The following is a 17,633-nucleotide window of genomic DNA, read 5'->3' as shown; positions in this document are numbered from 1 at the left end:
CCCACCCCCACCCCACAAGTGTGACGTTATCAGAGGTCAAATCCCACAAGCTAAAAGACCCCCAAGTCACCCCACAAATGTACCCTCAGATGGCGAGTGCACATGTAAGACTATTTAAGACAATCTGAACCTTTTCTTTGAACATGCATTTTTCAAAATGAAAAACCCCTACGAACACACGGAACCTGACTCAAGGAGAAGAAATATCAACTTGGCTGTTTCCCACCTAGGCAAGTACCCACTGCAAACTGCTCCCTCCCCCCTCCATGGTACTCTGGTTCCTGCCACTAAATCATAAAAGGAAAACAAAATAGTATACATATGAGCAGTTAACATGAAGTGACCGCTCTGCAATATCAGTTATTGGTGCTGATATCACACGGGACTCAGGGTGAAGGAAGTGAAGGGGGTATCAAAGTTCAAAGGTCAAACTGATGATTCCAGGCCGTCTAAGGGGCTTTCAAACTCCGTGACGGTGTTCTCGGCTAGATCGCTGTCCACCGCATTGTTATTTTGGTTGAGGGAGAAGGATTCACCTGGGGTACTCCCACCTTGGTTTTTGAGTCCGTCAGTCTTGGAGTCTTCTTCTGCGTCGTCGAGGAATGGGGTTTGAGGCTCGTCTTCCTCCATGATGAACTCAGGGTGAGTTGAGAAGTTATGAATGGAGCTTCTGGATTCGGGTTTCTTGAGGCCTTCATATAAAGAGCTACGGAACGCATTCACCACTTTGATCTGTCAGGAGGTTGGGGTGGAGGGTGGGGGATAAACAGAGAAGAGGTGAGAGGCGGCCATAGGGAGATTTCAGGGACTTCAGGTGAAAAATAAAAAGACAACACCACCACCACCACAACAGTACGGAACAAAACACAATAAAAATAAGAGAAACTATGGGAAACTAGGATGGCCACATGGATCAAATTCAGGAGTAGGTGTGTGATGGGGCAACCGACTATGGGGCGACTTCAGAAGCTGTAAGAAAAGACAAACATTTCCAAACAGATCACTTTGAAATGAATGGAAATCAAAATGCATTAGTTCTGGTGCGTGCGCGCACACGCTTCTGTGCATTTAACAAAAAGACAAAATAAAAGTGGAAGTACAACTCAAAAGAGAGGTGGGTTAGACACACAGTGATTTGGCTTCTAGGCAAATGGGAAGTGATGCATTTTCAGTTATTTATTTTTTGTAAACCTATAAAAAGGAATCAGTTTAAAGGTGTCATGGCTTCATCAACTCCGCGTGGAGCAGCAGATCCAAGCAGATGGCACTAACAACAAACGTACCCAGCCGAGCATGCAAGAAGGAAACCAAAGCTGTGCGAGTTTCCACGCTGTAGCCTAGACTCTGGTCAGGAGCTTTCGATCCTTGCCTGCGCCAACACGTTTAAGGCCAGCGTTTCCAAAAGCAGCCACTGCTTTCAGGTGCCCCGCTTGACATGTGTCAGACCTGGCTTTCCAGAGACATGAGGTGCCCACAGCTCCCATTCGCTCCTACAACAGTCATGGGGGCTCAGCACTTCTGAGCACTTTTAAGGCCCTCTGCATCTCAAGTTGGGCAGGATTTATAAAGGAGCCTAAGGCATCCCATTCACAAGTTCCTCAGGCTCCTTTGAAAATCCAAGCCTGAAAGCCTACAGCTCTCTCGCCCCACCCTGCAGTCAAGTCACAGTTTATTCGGTCACAGGTTTAAGGTGCAATTCACATTTTCAACACACAAAGGTGAAGCAGGCAGCGACCTGGTAACACTGCATTTTTGCTGACGGTGACTTCTCCATGGTTACGCTCACCCCAAACCCATGTGTGTGCGTGCGATGTAGGTCATTCCACTGCAGCCAATGCACAGACATTGGGTGCGGAAGATCACACCCATTCCCATGAGTGACTTGTACGCAAGGAACACTCAGGTGTATGCATTCTAAATGTCAATTCAATTCATGCATCCTCGTACGTTTAAATGGCTTCTATATGGAGCTGACAAAACCAGAACCACTACTCTAAACTCTCTCAACCTTGAGAGGTCAGAGAAAAAAGTGTTATCTGGATCCAAATCGCAAAATAAAATGCAATCCGCCTGCCCCCCCCCCACCCCTCAAGTATTTCTAATTTACCAGTGGCCACATTCCTGAGTCCCCATGCTGGCAGAGTGGCATGCCTCACATTGCAGGAATTACTCCTGTCCACAGGTCCCAACCTTCCCCAGCTAACGGGCTCTAGAGAGTGCCAGGGGTCATGGAATTGCAGCCACTGGTTTAGCTTAGACATCAACCCGTCAGCCCTCATTGAAAGTTACATTCCAAAGATGTTCAGCATCATCCCATTACAGTTGTGACCTGCTGCAACCTACTGGGTTTGCTCCTTCCCCCAGCGAGTGGAGGGGGAGTTCTAATCAACCGTTTGCGTTGGATGGAAACTGAGCTGATTCTGTGTTTTGAGGGCAAAAAGGACCATCCTCTAATCTCACATCCTGCATACATTCCTCCATGAAAAAGTCACCCAGGGATTCCTGCAGTGAAGGGAATTGTTACCACTCCAGTGTACTCTGAAATCACTGCTTTAGATCTCCTTTGAGCATCCCCCACCAGCAGCAGAGAGCCGTGCCTTCACCCAGCCCTGAGTCACCTTCGCCCACTGCTCTGAGCTCACCATCTAAATAGTCAGTTTCACCTACCCGCTTTCAGATGCTGCCTGTGGAGTTAGGTTATCAGTACAGTGCTCTTAGTCCTCTGGTTCCTAGACCAGCCCAGGAGGGGTTGTGTGGAGCACTTCATTAAAGCGCTGACACCTGTGAAGATGCCCATGACAGCTCCTTGCTTCTGCCTGCACCACTACGCTACACCAGCTTCCAGTGTCTCTCAATACTCGCCCTACGTCCCAGCTAAATGGACAGAAAGCAAAGGAGGAAGGAGGAGTGGAAGGAGAAAGTCAATTCCTCCACTCGCAAGTGCGCAAACAAACTTTCTTCACTGTACCTTGGAGAAAAGGCTATCGATCCTGGTAAACCAGGACACTATCACCCACCACTCATGAGATTCACTGGGTTAAATATTGGTTACTATATCACCAGCAGACTCAACTGGAGACACCAGCCAGAACCACTCCCATCACCACCTCCCAGATACCCAAGATAAAAGAACTCTCCAAAGATCTTTGGTGTCAGCACAATGACAGCATGTCAGCATTCACAAAGCATTGAAAACAAGGCATTATACAAAGGGAAGCTTGAGATGAGACCCCCACCAACTTTACAGCCTCACAAGTCAACCTATAGGATGCCCATGTCCTACAGTTTAACAGGGACATGCTTTTGGGCTGGCATCTCTACCCACCCTGAAGAGATGATGGCGCCCGCAAGCAGCAGGATAATGACCCATGAGCACTTTGATGGAACATCCTCATTGACACCAGCATGATGAGGGCTTTGAAATCAAACAGCATTTAAATCTATAAAAGTAAAACAAGCCCATCCTCATGTCACACATGGACAGATAAGCACACAACACACTGGCTTGCAGTGGCCGGACGACAGGCAAAAACCACAGATCCGGGGGAAGACTTGAGTGTCCACCTTCACAGTGGGGAGCCATACAGCCTGACCTGTGAAAAGGGAAGGTTATATCTGGGTGGACAACATTGGGGCAGCTGGAATTCAAGGCCTTCTCTCACTCGAGCACGTCTGTGATCAATGGATTGAGCAAAGTAGCTAGAGAAACCCAGATGCTTTGGGGCTTCCTTCCAAGCAGAGCAATCTGGTACTCCCATTTCCTTCTCTTAACTCTCGTCACACTGCAGGGTACCACAAAGCTACGGAGGAAGAGTAAGGTAGAGCTGGGAAAGACGTAGGCCAAAAGACAATGGAGGCCCATTATACATCCAAAAAAAGGGGGAAAAGGGGGTGATATTTGTGGATTCTACTGGAAAAGTTCTTGGCCTTATTGCATACCAGGACATTATTAGTCCATCTCCTAACCTACATCAGCCATGGCATGAAGCCATCAGAATATTTAACTTTACTCCTCCTCCTAACTTTCAGGTGCTCTTCCTTGAGGGAGTTAGCCGTGCTGGCATTAGTGCTAGAAAATCCCACTTCTCTGAAGCCTGAAGTCACACCCCCACCCCGCCAAAAGAAAAAAATAAAAGTGAAACCAACAACCAAAACCCCAACCCTGTTAGGTGCACACTGGGATAACCCCAGAGATCAGCAATCGACAGACTTCCGAGATATATGCACTGCACCGCTACAAAGCGCAAGAAACAAAAAGCAAGCAAACAAACCAAGAATGATACATCTGCATAAAATAATGAATGCTTAGAGGTTTTCAAAACAGCCCAAGGGATTTAGACACATTCAATTAATCAGGTGTGGCTAAACCCCCTAGACTGCTTTGAAAAATCCATGTGCACCAATAAATCTGGTGCCATCACTTGCTTTTCAGCTTTTAACACAAGTGGGTAAACTCCACTAACAGCATGCCACTTAGTCTCCCTCCCAGGGCTAGATCACATACAGAGGTTTATTGGTCCACTTCTTCCCTTGAGTGAGCACAGCTGCTCCTTTAGCTCAGATAGGAGAGGCTCATGCTTTTAGATCCAAAGTTCCTGGGCTCTGACTCTGCAGGCAGTGACTCATCCAGGAGCATAACTGGTTGGTCCACATGTCCATGAATGGTTTTGGTTTCTCTAACATTTTAATTCCCCACTCAGTTCATAAAGGAAATATTTTGTTGCCTTCCCCCAGGCAGGTCCCGCCATTTCTGCAGCTGATCGTAAGAAGCTGTCGGCAGGGGCGGCTCTATGTTTTTTGCTGCCCCAAGCATGGCAGTCAGGCGGCCTTTGGAAGGTTCGCTGGTCACGAGGATTCGGCAGCGTTTCTGTGGGTGATCTGCCGGTTCCGCGCCTTCGGAATTGCCACCGAAGCCGTGGGACCGGCGGACCTCCCGCAGACATGCTGCCGAGGGCCGCCTGACTGCTGCCCTCACGGCGACTGGCAGCCGCCTCCTGCAGCTTGCTGCCCCAGGCACGCACCTGCTTCACTGATGCCGCCTCTGGCTGTCGGCAGAACTAACATAAAACCAATGCAAATTCCACCTCATTGTTAAAAGGATCTCTGGGTAGGAAGACAAGCAAAGGAGGAACAGTTTAGGGATGGGTTCACCAGTCTGGATAAAAGTCCATCCAAACCCTTGCTCCAAACTGGAACCACATCTCTGTGGGGTGAAACATTTCACTGGCCTTTTCTCATTCTCTTTTGTTTTCAAGCATCTACTCAGCACTTCTAGGTTCAGGTGCAAGTTCAGAAAAACTGCAAGAAATGTTGGTCTTATTTCCAGCCCAGCTGGAAGCAGGATTTCTGATGCTCCTTGCAAGAAAGCCTTTTGGTGCACGACTACCCAGCCCACCTTTGCCTCAGCTTTGGATCAAGCATCTGAACTTATCCCAATGATCCCCCCCACTCCCCAATTCCAAGCCGTGGGAAATTTGTCCATTGTTAGCGAGCTTTCAGAGCACTGCGTGAATTATGGCCACTTCTTGGGGAGCTGAACTGTTTAAGAACTTCCTATGCAGAAATGTCTGCAATCCACAGAAGTGGCTAGAGTCTATGCAGACACCCAAAGGGTGATGTCAATGACATGTTTCAATTTCTCTGAAAATCTAGCGTGAACTCCCATCTTCCATGCCCAGAACAAGGACCTGCCTTTCCTCTTGATTCCAGGTTTTCCACAGCATCTCAAGCATCATCTACACTGGGAGTTTGCCCCAATTCCAGCCCCTGGACTAGGTGAACCCAGGCAAACCACTAGGTCAAGCTACCACTTGTACTGGCCAAGCTCACCGCTCCTTGAAACAGAGGTAAATTGCACCAGTGCAAAGGTGTGACTCGCAGTGTTTTACCCTATTCAGACTAGGGGCTCGGTGGAGCTGGGACACCGATAGCTGCAATCAGGGCAAAAATTCCCAATGGAGACAAAGCCTAAATCTACAAGCCACCAGCTGTGGTTCACTCGTGAGGCCTCCCCTTTGTTACATCACCACTCAACAGGAACACAGCATTCAGGACTGCTGAGATCTGGCACAGTAGGACTTTCCACCAGGAAGTAATAAGGGGAAGTCAGAGGGGCTCAGTTAATCTGTATTCAGGGATACAGTTTTTAGAAAGAGAGAACAGCAGAAAGGAAGTAGAGCCAAGTCTAGATAAAATGGAGGGAATCCTTAGCAACCCGTTTTAGCTTTTGGGAAAGTTATCGTCTGGTAGGGCTCATGCTATCCTTGCAAGTTATCGATTCCCTCCCACAATCAAGAAGAACATTAATCAATGAGCATAAATGGTGTTTTGGTGGGACACACCGACATCCACTATGTTTCTTCCCCTTTGCTGGCGCTCCAAACTAAGAAAACTTCCTTCTGAGAAACCTATTATGCTGGTGCATGGAGGCAGAAGTAAACAAAAGGCAAACCCCTATAAATTCCTTGGGTGAAAATCTGACCCCACTGAATGGCAAAACTCCTAGTGACTTCAACAGGGCCAGGATTTCTCCCATTGCATTTTATAACTGATCTTGGCATTTTCAAACTTGGCATCTAAATTTGCAAAGCGCCTGGAGGTCTACGGATGGAAAGTGCCATAGAAGAGCAAGGCATTAACAACTGTGCTCAATGTCAGGTGTTTCCACATGCAAGTGGAAAATGGGATTCTGTAAAAAAAGATTTTTAATCAGCTGTCTAGGTGATCTACCTAATTTTTACATACAGGGTGAAATTCAAAGGCCCAGAAACAGGCCTACATGCCACCACCATCCCATGTAAGGCCCCAATTCAGGAAAGCACTTACACATGTGCTTCCTACTCAGGACAGCATTAAATAGGGAGGTCATTTGTCTGCTTATAAACCAGGCAGTCCTTTTTTGAGGTGGTTTGTCCCCTGTCTGAGACAAAACTGGATGTGGTTTTGTCTGGTATTGGATGGGGGATGCCATAATTAAGTGCCTGCCAGGGGTCACGCTGACGGGGGCGGGGCAGCATGCTCTTCAAAATGGCAGCCTCCCGTGTGGCATGACCTCGCATGCAAAGTCATGTGGAGGGGAGTTGGGTGCCAAGCAGGTGGTGGTAGGCCCACACTGTGCCCAGAAGTACTAGAATATCCAATATTCTGGGCACGTGCGATTGGCCCCATAGCATTAAAAGGTGCTTAATTCTCAAAATGTCCTCAAGGCCAACTGACTGGGATTTAAGCATGTGCTTAAGAGCTGACCTAATTAGGGCCCTAAGACTTCATAACAGGGCTTTGTGGGGGACTTAAGCAGCAGTCCTCTGCACAGGGCTCGATGTCACTTCCAGTGACATGTGGCTCATGCAACGTGCAAGTTATTGCAAAGGCCAATCTGGAGGCTGTTCAGTTACAAGTTAGCGCTAAAGCTTAGTGGTCCCACTGGCCTCCAACAAACCAAGACTTAAGTAAAACCACCAGCTCAGAGGATCTGAGGGGAGCCATGGCAGAAATCCTGACTTGTGGAAAGAACGGCTTCCCCCATTTTATTTGGGGTCCTTCGTCCCACACGGTTCTGTTAAAGAACCTCAAATTTTGCACCCATTGGAAGGGAAAAAAAATCCATCAAAATCCTGCAAGGAGGAGAAAAGATAAAAGAAGCAACAAGGAGGAGAGAAGGAAACGAACCGGAAAGGTTTTAAACATGGTTAAAGATGCAACAGCTTTAAAAGAAACAAATGGCCTCTCCACCCTGCCCCTGCATCGAGACAAGGAACCATTGGGGCAAGTCAAGGATTAAAGAGGAAGAGAGAGAACAGGTTTCGTTAGGTCGATGCAAGTGCTCTCTTGTGGTTATTAGGAAGTCATGCATTGTAATAGAGACTATCACTCACTGCCCGCAGTAGGAGATGCAGCAGCAGCAGCAGCAGCAGAAGTGGTGGGAGTGGAATTGACGGAGGAAAGAGCTACATGGGTTGGGCTAGAAACATGTTTTACATCGTGGTGCTGGCTCACGATGGAAGGCTGTCTCCTGAGGGCTCCCTGTAAAGAGGAGGCGCCGGTCTGGAATGTGTAAACTACGTCCATCTGTAAAGAATCAGAGAGTGAGATAGCTTCGCCCCACAGTCAGAGACCAAGAGGAATGGGGGGTGGGAAGGAGGGGAGGCTGGGCAGACAGGAACAGACACAAACAGACGATAAGGAAGAGAGGATGGAGGTGGGCAGGGAGAAGAAAGGAAAAACCCATTTCAGATTACATTCCCGTAAATACAGTTTTGGCAGATGATCCAAAAGCAGAGACATGGAGCAAAGATTAGACGTTAGCTTTCAGCCTTTCCCTCCCTCTCTCTCTCTCTCTCTCCAGTTTGCATCAGATGCAATCTTTACAGGCCCAAAGGAGTGGGGGCAGTCAGGGGAAAGGTTCTAGTACATAAAGGCAACCTGCAGGAGGTGTGGAAAGAGAGAGAGACAGAGAAAGACAGAGAGAGGGAGGGGATGGGTGTAGGTGTGAGCTGGCAACTGAGACACAAAGTGCAGCCTGTATTCTAGAAAACTGCAATGGGATAGAAAAGCATTTCCAATCAGTCATGTCTTTCATTGGACTGAGTAAGGGGCTGACTCCAGAAACACGCCGAGTGTCCACAACTCCCACTAAAGCCAAACGGGCTCACAGACGCTCAGCACCTCTCTCAGGATCAGGCCCTGAACCACACAGTGATTTATGCAAATGCCCTAAATATAAAGAACAAAAAGAAACAAAAACCATCAGCTATGAAATAAGGAAACAGCCGCAGTGTCAGTCTGCGGACACATTCCAAGGAAGTTAGCTCAGAGCAGTAGCCAGTTACATCTGGGAATTTATTACACAGCTCTGAATTTTGACTCTCCTAGCTATCTCTTGGTCCATACAGGTAGAACCAGGAGGCTATGTGTCCTTGCAGTTTCCTTGTGTTTCTGGCCACTGCCCTGGTCACATTATCCTTATTAAAAAGCCCTCCCCAAGGAACAGCACGCAGCTTCCCAGACCATCCCAGTGGGTATTCCATGCACAGCTTTGCCATTTCCTTGTTTCATTCTCATATTGTGATGCAGGGACGTTTTCCTGCGATCAGCGAGGGCAATCGTGAAAGAATCCCCGCCATTTCCCTTTAAGGCACACGTATTTAGGACACTCTCCTGGAAGCCTAGAACTCCAGGGTTTTGATCTCCAGGCTGGTTTGCTAGGATTTGCAGGACAGACATGATGCTGGAAGGAACCCAGGGCTTTGCATAGTGTTGCAATAGCAAGCAGCATTTTTCATGAGGCAAGAACGCAAAGCTTCATAAGTAAACTGGCTCCAGTACGGACTCGTTGGGAACCACATGGTGGCTACTGGTATCGCTAGCTCATTCATCTTACTGGTTTGGAGACAGCGCCTAGAACCTGCATCACCTCTGCAGCACTACATTACAGAAATTTCTACCTACCGTACTCCGGCAAGTCTGGATCGTTCTTGTAACGGCATGGTATTCCCAAAGGCGTTATCGTGCTGCAGGCTAGCTTGAGAAATTAGCAAACACAGCCAGCGTCCCAATCACCAGCAACATCTGACCCCAACGGAATCTGTTTTCCCCTATCCCACTGCAAAAATAACCCAGCCTGGCCAATACAAGCCAGTACCAAAGCTTAAAAGAATAGGAGCTCAGGCAACAAAAATCACGTTGGCTTCAGTCATGTGTACTCCCCGGCTCATGTTTTTCACACACAGCTCACACTGACCTCAATGTGGGCCGTGCGCCAATATTTTTTTTTAAAAAAACCACATGCATGTGGCTTTAGTGTGGATCACATGCATTTCCTATGTGCTGCAAAAAAAATGTCACACTTATGGCTGTATGAACCATAAGTTCCACGTGTGAAGTAGGACTTGTATGCGAATCCCACGTCGGCACATCTCCCAGTCCAATGGACTCAAGGGACCTTTTGCTGGTTGGCCACTGTTATGGAAGCAGGTACCTGTGCTGAAACAGTGACCAAGCTTCACGAATCCAACGTGCACAAGAATACTGAGGCCTCATCTCGGCACCTCCATTCCATGAAGTGCCCCCAGCCCCCTCTTTCCCCCGTTTCTTTGAAATGCAGCCACTCTAAAATTCTCATTCCAAGTGTGTCGCATGATTCTGAAACATGCAAAACAAACATGGCTCCTTCCTTATCCCATGTACGTTTAACAATCGGACAGTAACTCTGGCAAGGTCCCTAGGCAGGAGGAGTGGAGGTGGTCAGATTAGTACCTTCACATTCAGAAACCTCTAGTAGCCTTTGTGGTGGAAAGAAAAGGTGAACATGGGGTGGGGGTGTTTGCTTGCTTTGGGTAGGGAAGAAGAAACCACTGTACAAAGCCAGGAGGATATAGCCTGGTAGATATGGGTCTCAGGAGACATTTTGTCTTAGGTTTATCATATTTTCCATGTGCCACCCATGGACTTACTCTGCCTTGCAGATATTGCCCCGAGCTCCCACCCAAATGACCCCCCCCAGAGGAATTTCACTTTGAAATTCCCACCAGACTCAGAGGCCAGAGGGAAGCATCCCCAGCCCCTCAGAACCTGCTCTGGTAAAGCAGGGTTTGGACACAAAGGCAGAAGAGTTGGGAAGGAAAAATAAATGTGAGATAATAACCAAAGGCAGCTCAGCCGTTATCCCACTCTCTTCAATAGCTCCCTTCCCCCTTGTGTCTCATCACTGGGCTCTGGTTCCTGGGAGCTGGGTAAAGAGCAAAGGGAAACCAAAGGACTGGCCCTTGCTGTGCCTATGAGGCTGTAGTGGTAGGGAGCAGACAGACTCGTAAGTTTCCCAGAGGCCTTTGAGGAAGATGCTTTCAGGCTATCAAATTCCTCCCCCCACCCCCCCAAGACTTGTTTAGCTGGAGCCAGGGCAATGGCGATGCTCCAGGTCGACAGATGCTGGGCCCCCCTCAAGGGGCTGAGAAGCCCCTGCTATTCCTAGCCAGACGTCTCATATTATTAGGCAACTGCCCAATCTGCAGCCAGGACGCCGGAGGGTAGGGGAAGAACAGACAGGCCAACACAAGGGAAATACCCAGAGGAGATGAGGAGGTGGAATGAACGTGCCACTTGCAGAAGAGTGGGGATTCTTTGTTCCTCACATCCATGCTGAATTCATGAGCTTCCTAGCATGGCATTTGAGCCAGGCAAGCAAGGAGGAGAGCCCATTGCTAGGGGCTGGCAGTGCTGGGAGCATGCTTCAGGAGCTTGCAAGTCATTGGCATGGCATTCCTCACTTTGGCCTTTGCCTCCTGCCTCTTCACCCCCAGCCTTCTACCTTCCCAGTGTGGGGCAGGAGGTGAGAGGGACAGAGAAAGCCTCCACCAGCATGGAGTAGAGGAGGCCCTGGGGGCAGGGAGAGGACCGTTAACAAGAGAAATATTGAGAAGGGAATGGCTGGTAGAGAAACGTGAGCAGCTCATGTGCATGGTGTATTCTTCAGGATGAGACACTTCCTTTCAGGGGGAAAAAGCAGAGGAGGGTCCCAAGGACAAATATGCTCTTCGGCAAAAACAATTAAAAAAAAAAAAGTCAGTAAGTTTTTTAAAACTGCAATAGAAAAACTATTAAAGAAACCATAACCAGGCTTCTTTTCCTCGTACAATTCTCCTCCCCTTATAGCTACAGCATGGGGAACAGTAGATAAAGAAGAGAGGGCCCACGAGTGGGGACTTATCAGGAGGCTGGGGGAGCAGCAGGGAAGAAGATAAATAAAACCAATGGGGAGGGAATGTGGAAAAAAAAGTCACCGTGGTACGGGCCACCACCACGCTGCTCTGGCTGCCTTTGCAAGAGACCTTGTTGGCTCCAGAGAGGCGAAAGCCAACACCGCTCAGCCAATAATTCTTGTGCAAACAGCTGACCGAGGCCAGCGGGCATCCAGCTGGCAAAGAAGAGCCCCAACTTCCCTGCTGGTAACAGAGATGGGCACTCAAGAGTGGCAAGTCCTGACAAGCAGCTCTACTACTCCACCAAACTAAGCCAGCCTGGCTCTCTGCTGAGCTGGGGCTGCTGTCCTCATCTTGAGCCTGGGGTTTGAAACGGCTCCAGCCGAAGGCCACTGAAATCAGTGGGAAGAGGACAGGTGGGGAAGGGAAAGGGGTGGAGCTTTGATCCCTATCGAATGGGGCTCACACACCTGCAACATAGAAACAAGGAGAGAACCAGGGTGCTAAATGCCCCATCTCCCGCAGCGTATTCAACTCCATCCCGGATGCAGGTAGATGGGCCTTCCAAGAGCAGGATCTTTCGTCAGGGCTTGGCTAAGGCTGCCCAGCATTTACTTCCCACTAGGGGAGCAACAGTCCTGCAGACAATGCTTAGAAAAAGGCCCAATAGCCACCATCCAGCTGCGCCATCCATGGTTACACGGTCACCTGTCCAAGCACCATTAACACCGAGGGCCAGGCAGCTCTGAGATCCTCCCCCCACAGCTGCAGAAGGCATTGAGATCCCTCCCGACAGTAGCTACAGCCCCCACTCTCATTGTGGCCCCGGCCCCACTGGGAAGCGGGCGGCTAAGCAGCAGTGCATGCCCACAGGCCTGGCTTGCTGATCAGCGCTAACCCAGAAAGGCACTGGCAGTGGGATTTCTAGACCCTGGAGGGGCTGAAGTGTCACCGTGGCCACGAGGAGCTGCACAGGTAACAGGAGGACCCTAGATTGCTTCGGCCAGGGCCCCTGGGAAAACAGGAAGCGGCACCTCAGTGCCCAACACGGTACCTGAGTCTGTATCCTGTTGAGGCCCCTGAACCACAGAATCTGTCCTCGCCGCATCTCCATTTCAGCATGGTCAATCTCATCCATGTCCTCCGGCAGGTCCTCCTCTGGAATATCCTCCTTGGTGGTACCATGTCCGGCTTCCTTCAAGAACTTCAGGTGGCTGGTCGGAACACTGCAGATCAGCTACAGAGACATGGGGACCCATGGGTTAATCCCTCGCCATCATCTGTACCAATGGAGCTGCTTCCTCATCCTGGGGATGTGACATCTTTGCTCCCCATCAGTATTGCTCAGGCTGGCTCACCTGCGGCCCTGCGCTGCTCACAAGGCAGTAGTTAAAAAGAGGGAGAGCCCTCATCTGCCAGCCTAGAGAGCACTCCCTCCAACTCCTTATGGCACCCCCCCAGGGTATATTGGGGGGAGGGGGGAGGATGGATGTTCGTCTCACAGCACCAGCCAGAGGACGGAGAGCTCTACCTCTGTTTTTAGCAGAAGGAAGCAAGCAGTGCTTGGGGGCGGTACGTGGCGGGGGGATTTTGAATCATAGAACTGGAAGGAACCGCAAGAGGTCATCTAGTCCAGTGCCCGGCACTCATGGCAGGGTTAAGTATTATACAGGTGTACACGCAGAGTGATAAGATGTTTCCATCGGGGGCAATGGGTTTGGAAATATACAGCGGGGGTGGGGTCATTAGCCCAGCCCTCACCTGGCCCCAAAGCAGTTCTCCGACACCGATAAAGATGCACCAGAGCCAATGGCTCAAAGTGAGCCCGGAGCTGCTGAACGGCTTCCCACCAAACTCCACGATGAGGATCTGCAGCGCAGGAGAGAAGAGCACACGCCACGGGGCTGTTAGAGGGGACATGCAGTCAGAGAGGTCACATGGCATTTGGGAGTCTCTTCCTCCTCAAGCAACCAGTTCAGGATGCTTTCAGTGTCACTGGGTGCAGGACAGCAAAGCTACAACTTGGGGGTTGGAAAATGCTAAGAATTTCCCACCAAAGGCATCTGAAGGGAAATTAAGTATTTGCCCCTTGAAAACGTTCAGTTTTTCTACACCACGTCACTCCCATTTAAAAAAAAAAAAGTTTTCAGCAACTGGTTTTCATTGAAAAAACCGGAAAATTTCAAAACAAAAATTGACATTTACATAAAAGGCTGTTTCTCACCGGAAAATTTTTTTCCACTGTAAGAAGATTTTGACTAGTTCTCCCAATCCCGTTCCAGTTTGCACCCGGGTCGGGCCAGTATATTGGAGCATGTATCTCATCCAGACCCAAAAAGGGTCAAAGAAACCACAACGACTTCCCTCTCCTTGTGCTTTATCCTCTTTCATATCCCAGTGTAGTGACACCGAGCAAAGGGCATTGTCTGGACAGCTCTGGAAACCCTCTCTACAATAAATGCTCTTTGCAGCAGAGCTCCCCAGATGCTGCAAGATGAGGCTTCTGCGCCACACACCCAGCCACTCAAATTTTCCCCATCTCAAAAGGGAGTGGCAGGCTTAACAACTAGGCACACGCCAAGCGTTTTTACTGAAAAAAGGACCAAATGAACATCCCAGGCAGCGGCTTGTACAGGATGTACAATTCAGAGCTGTAAAACGCTAAGCCCCAGAGCAACAGAATGGAAACTCTCTGTGCTCATCCATGTCAGCATCTGGATGGGAGTCGGGCCAGAACCAGAACCTCTTATCTAGACCCAACTCGACTGCAGGGCTCTGGATAAAATGGACCCTAAAGCCAAACTACTCCTTGGTCCTGCAAAACCCAGTTTTCAAGGTCATTTCTAGCTCTATCTAGGGGTTTATAGACCCATCACCATAGTATCTGAGCAGCTCATAAGCATTAATGCAATTATCCTTGCAACGTAAGGAAGGACTATTATCTCCATTTACAGGTGGGGAACTGAGGCACACAGAGGCTAAGACACTTGCCCAAGGTCCCAAAGGGTGTCTGTGGCAGAGCAGAGACTCAAACCCCACTCTCCTGAGATCCAGGCTAGTGCCCTAACCACTTCCCCATCCTTCCTCTCTTCAGTACGCACTACCTATATCTCTAGTCCACATGCACCCACGCTGCTCAGGGCCCATTGCTGTTACCTGGGCGGCAAAGGTTCCCAGGACCACCGTGCAGAAGATGGGATTCCGGAAGATGGCATCAAAGACGTTCCTCTCACCATGAATCTTGCGAGCGTTGATCTCGTTGAACAGCTGCATCATGACGAAGGTGTTGAAGACAATGGTGTAGTGTTCAGAGGGCGGCGAGTGCAGCGGCGTGTTCCGGCCACTGTCAATATCAAAGAACTTCTCGCCTACCAGACAGGAGGTGAAAGAGAAAGTTTGTGCATCTTTTCCCGCGTAACCTGGAATTTGAACTGACACTGCAGGACGAGCAGAGTTGTTGCAGCCGTGTTGGTCCCATGATTGGAGACAGACAAAGCAAGGGGAGGTAATACCTTTTATTGGCCCATGGTTCCTACACATGCCTAACACCTCACCCAGCGCACTAAATGCTCCAATAGCAGCTCCAGACCATCACTACGCTCTCAAATGAACTCACAGAGGAAAACGATAAGACAAAAACACTCCATCACCTGTGGGTGACCACTTTTCACAAAGCGATCACTCTGTATCAGTCCTCATCCTCAGAGGAAACCTGCACCACACCTTGAAAAGAAGAGCCTGGGCGTTTAAGTTCACTACTCTGCTAGACACTAAAAATCATGGACAGAATAGAAATACTGAATTTATGGCATATTACAACAATCTGTAACCCACTGACACCCCCACTCTGCCCAGCTACTTCCCCCTACCCCCTCCTTCTCCACTCTATATCCCTCCAGTCATAAACAGGCCACTTCACCTTGAATTGTCCCTTGGAATGTGGTAACTACTTAGGCTAAACAATCTGTTCCACCTCAAATTTAGCAGGGATGCTGAGGCTATGTGTACACTACAGATTACTTGGGTATAATTTATGTCACTCGGGGTGTGAATAATACACACCTCTGAGTGATGTGCACCAGTGCAGACAGCGCTGTCAGCAGGAGAACTTCTCCCATAGCTACCGCCTCTTGTGGAGGCAGGAGTCATTAAGCTGACTGGAGAGCTCTCCCCCGTTGGCTTAGAGTCTTCACCAGAAGTGCACTGTAAGTGATATAGTGTAGACATAGCCCGAGTCAGTTTCCCAGCCCTGAAGAAAGGCTCTGTGTAGCTTGAAAGCATGTCTCTCCCCAACAGAAGTTGGTCCAATAAAAGACAGGACCTTCCCTCACTTTGGCTTTCTAATTGCAGGAGGAGCTTGATTATGGAAACACAGGGGGATGGACTAAGGGAACGTGGAGAAACAGATGCCTGTCTCAGTTAGCATGACCGAGGGCACCAGCAAAATGCAGTGCATCATCGATAAGCCAGGCAGAGCCCATTCAGACACCTGGGAGGATATGTCCCTGTGTTGGGCCCTACTGGAGGTCTTTAAACAGATGGGAATTTAATGCCGGACAGGCAGCCACAGATAGCCATGTCCTCCCTTCGTCCCAAGAGGATCATCAGCAGCAGCTTCCTTCCCCCCCTCACACTGCCCTCTGCCGTCCCCGACATGAAGCTGCCACCTTGGGGAGCTGAGCGCCCATTGGGTTCTCGGCCTACATGCTGAGGCAGCCATTTAGATCAGGCAGTAGCCGTGGTTTGTGTTGTGGATGCTGACTCACCTGGAATTAGACCGAGTCCCACCCAGCAGCCACGTGTAGTCGCTGCAGAGCAGGGCCAGAACTGAACTACTGACCTAGGCTTTTAAGGTCCTATGGGCCATTACGAATCCCGGGAGCCAATCCATCTCTAGCCACAAAAAAAAGTGTTCACTTCATTAACCCTTTACTTAGTAGAGAGCTGAAAGAAGGAGCCACTTCTTTGGATACAGCGTGTGCTCTGCACCCAGTAGATTCTGGTGCAGACAATGCGATTCACTGAACTGGGGTCACTGTAGGTGGGCACCTGCCCAGCTTGATTAGATAGCAGCCTGCATGGATTTACACCTCAATGGTTTAGAGGCAGAGGGGGAGGCTGGTGTGGAGGTTCCCCCTCCCCTATGCCCCCATAGACTCACCTGCAAAGAGCAGCGTGAAGATGATGGTGAGCTGGTACACCGCGTGCCCCAGGATGTTCTTCATCATGGTGCGGGAGATCAGGGGCTTGTTGCGGCCGTACGGCCGGCGCAGCAGCAGGGACTCCGAGGGGGGCTCTGTGGCAAGGGCTAAGGATGCAAAGGTGTCCATGATCAAGTTCACCCACAGCATCTGGACGGCCTTCAGCGGAGAGTCCTGCAGAGGGAGAAGAATCCCCCATGGAGAACGTGGTCTCTTTGCTCAATACAGAAAACCACCGCCGCCGCCTTTGCCGCTCTGCGGCTCCTCACCGGACGCTTTGCCATGATTATTTTAACCACAACCTTCCCACCACAAATTACCATTATCCTCCCATTTGACAGAGATTAAATGACTTGCCCAAGGTCTCATGGTGAGTCAGCAGCCAAACCAAGGACTCCTACATTCAAGTCCCATCCAGCTCTAACCACTAGGTTGTTCCCCAAGCCTCCTTACCTGTGTGATGCAGGCCCCCGTGAAAGCGACAATGACCGCCACCACGTTGACGGTCAGCTGGAACTGCAGGAACTTGGAGATGCTGTCATATACGTTGCGGCCCCACATCACTGCCTTGACGATGCTGGTGAAGTTGTCGTCCGTCAGGATGATGTCTGAAGCCTCTTTGGCCACGTCAGTGCCTGCGATGCCCTTGAGGGGAAACAGAGTGGAGAAGAGGGTGGTGATGAGTCATAAGAACATAAGATCAGCCATACTGGGTCAGACCAAAGACCCATCTAGC

General features: G+C 49.7%; 1 protein-coding gene across 4 annotated transcripts in view; it reads right to left on the bottom strand.

The window, feature by feature from the left end:
• Positions 1-17,633, bottom strand: part of ATP2B4 (ATPase plasma membrane Ca2+ transporting 4) — a 97,188-nt gene continuing 79,555 nt past the window's right edge. For 2 of the 4 annotated variants that reach the window (XM_045015291.1, XM_045015292.1), the window contains exons 16-21: positions 17,351-17,542; positions 16,858-17,071; positions 14,853-15,064; positions 13,458-13,565; positions 12,751-12,933; positions 1-732 (exon numbers count right to left, since the gene is read on the bottom strand). In XM_045015291.1, the coding sequence (XP_044871226.1) occupies positions 427-732; positions 12,751-12,933; positions 13,458-13,565; positions 14,853-15,064; positions 16,858-17,071; positions 17,351-17,542 (1,215 nt within the window). In that variant the 3' untranslated portion in view covers positions 1-426. Of the gene's footprint in view, positions 733-7,874; positions 8,068-12,750; positions 12,934-13,457; positions 13,566-14,852; positions 15,065-16,857; positions 17,072-17,350; positions 17,543-17,633 lie in introns of all 4 variants that reach the window. The other 2 variants (XM_045015294.1, XM_045015293.1) reach the window with 2 other exon arrangements.

This window comes from Mauremys mutica, chromosome 4, assembly GCF_020497125.1.
Source record: "Mauremys mutica isolate MM-2020 ecotype Southern chromosome 4, ASM2049712v1, whole genome shotgun sequence".
Classification (NCBI taxonomy): Eukaryota; Metazoa; Chordata; order Testudines; family Geoemydidae; genus Mauremys; species Mauremys mutica.
Note: the sequence above shows the minus strand (reverse complement) of the source record. Positions and strands in the feature narration are given on the sequence as shown.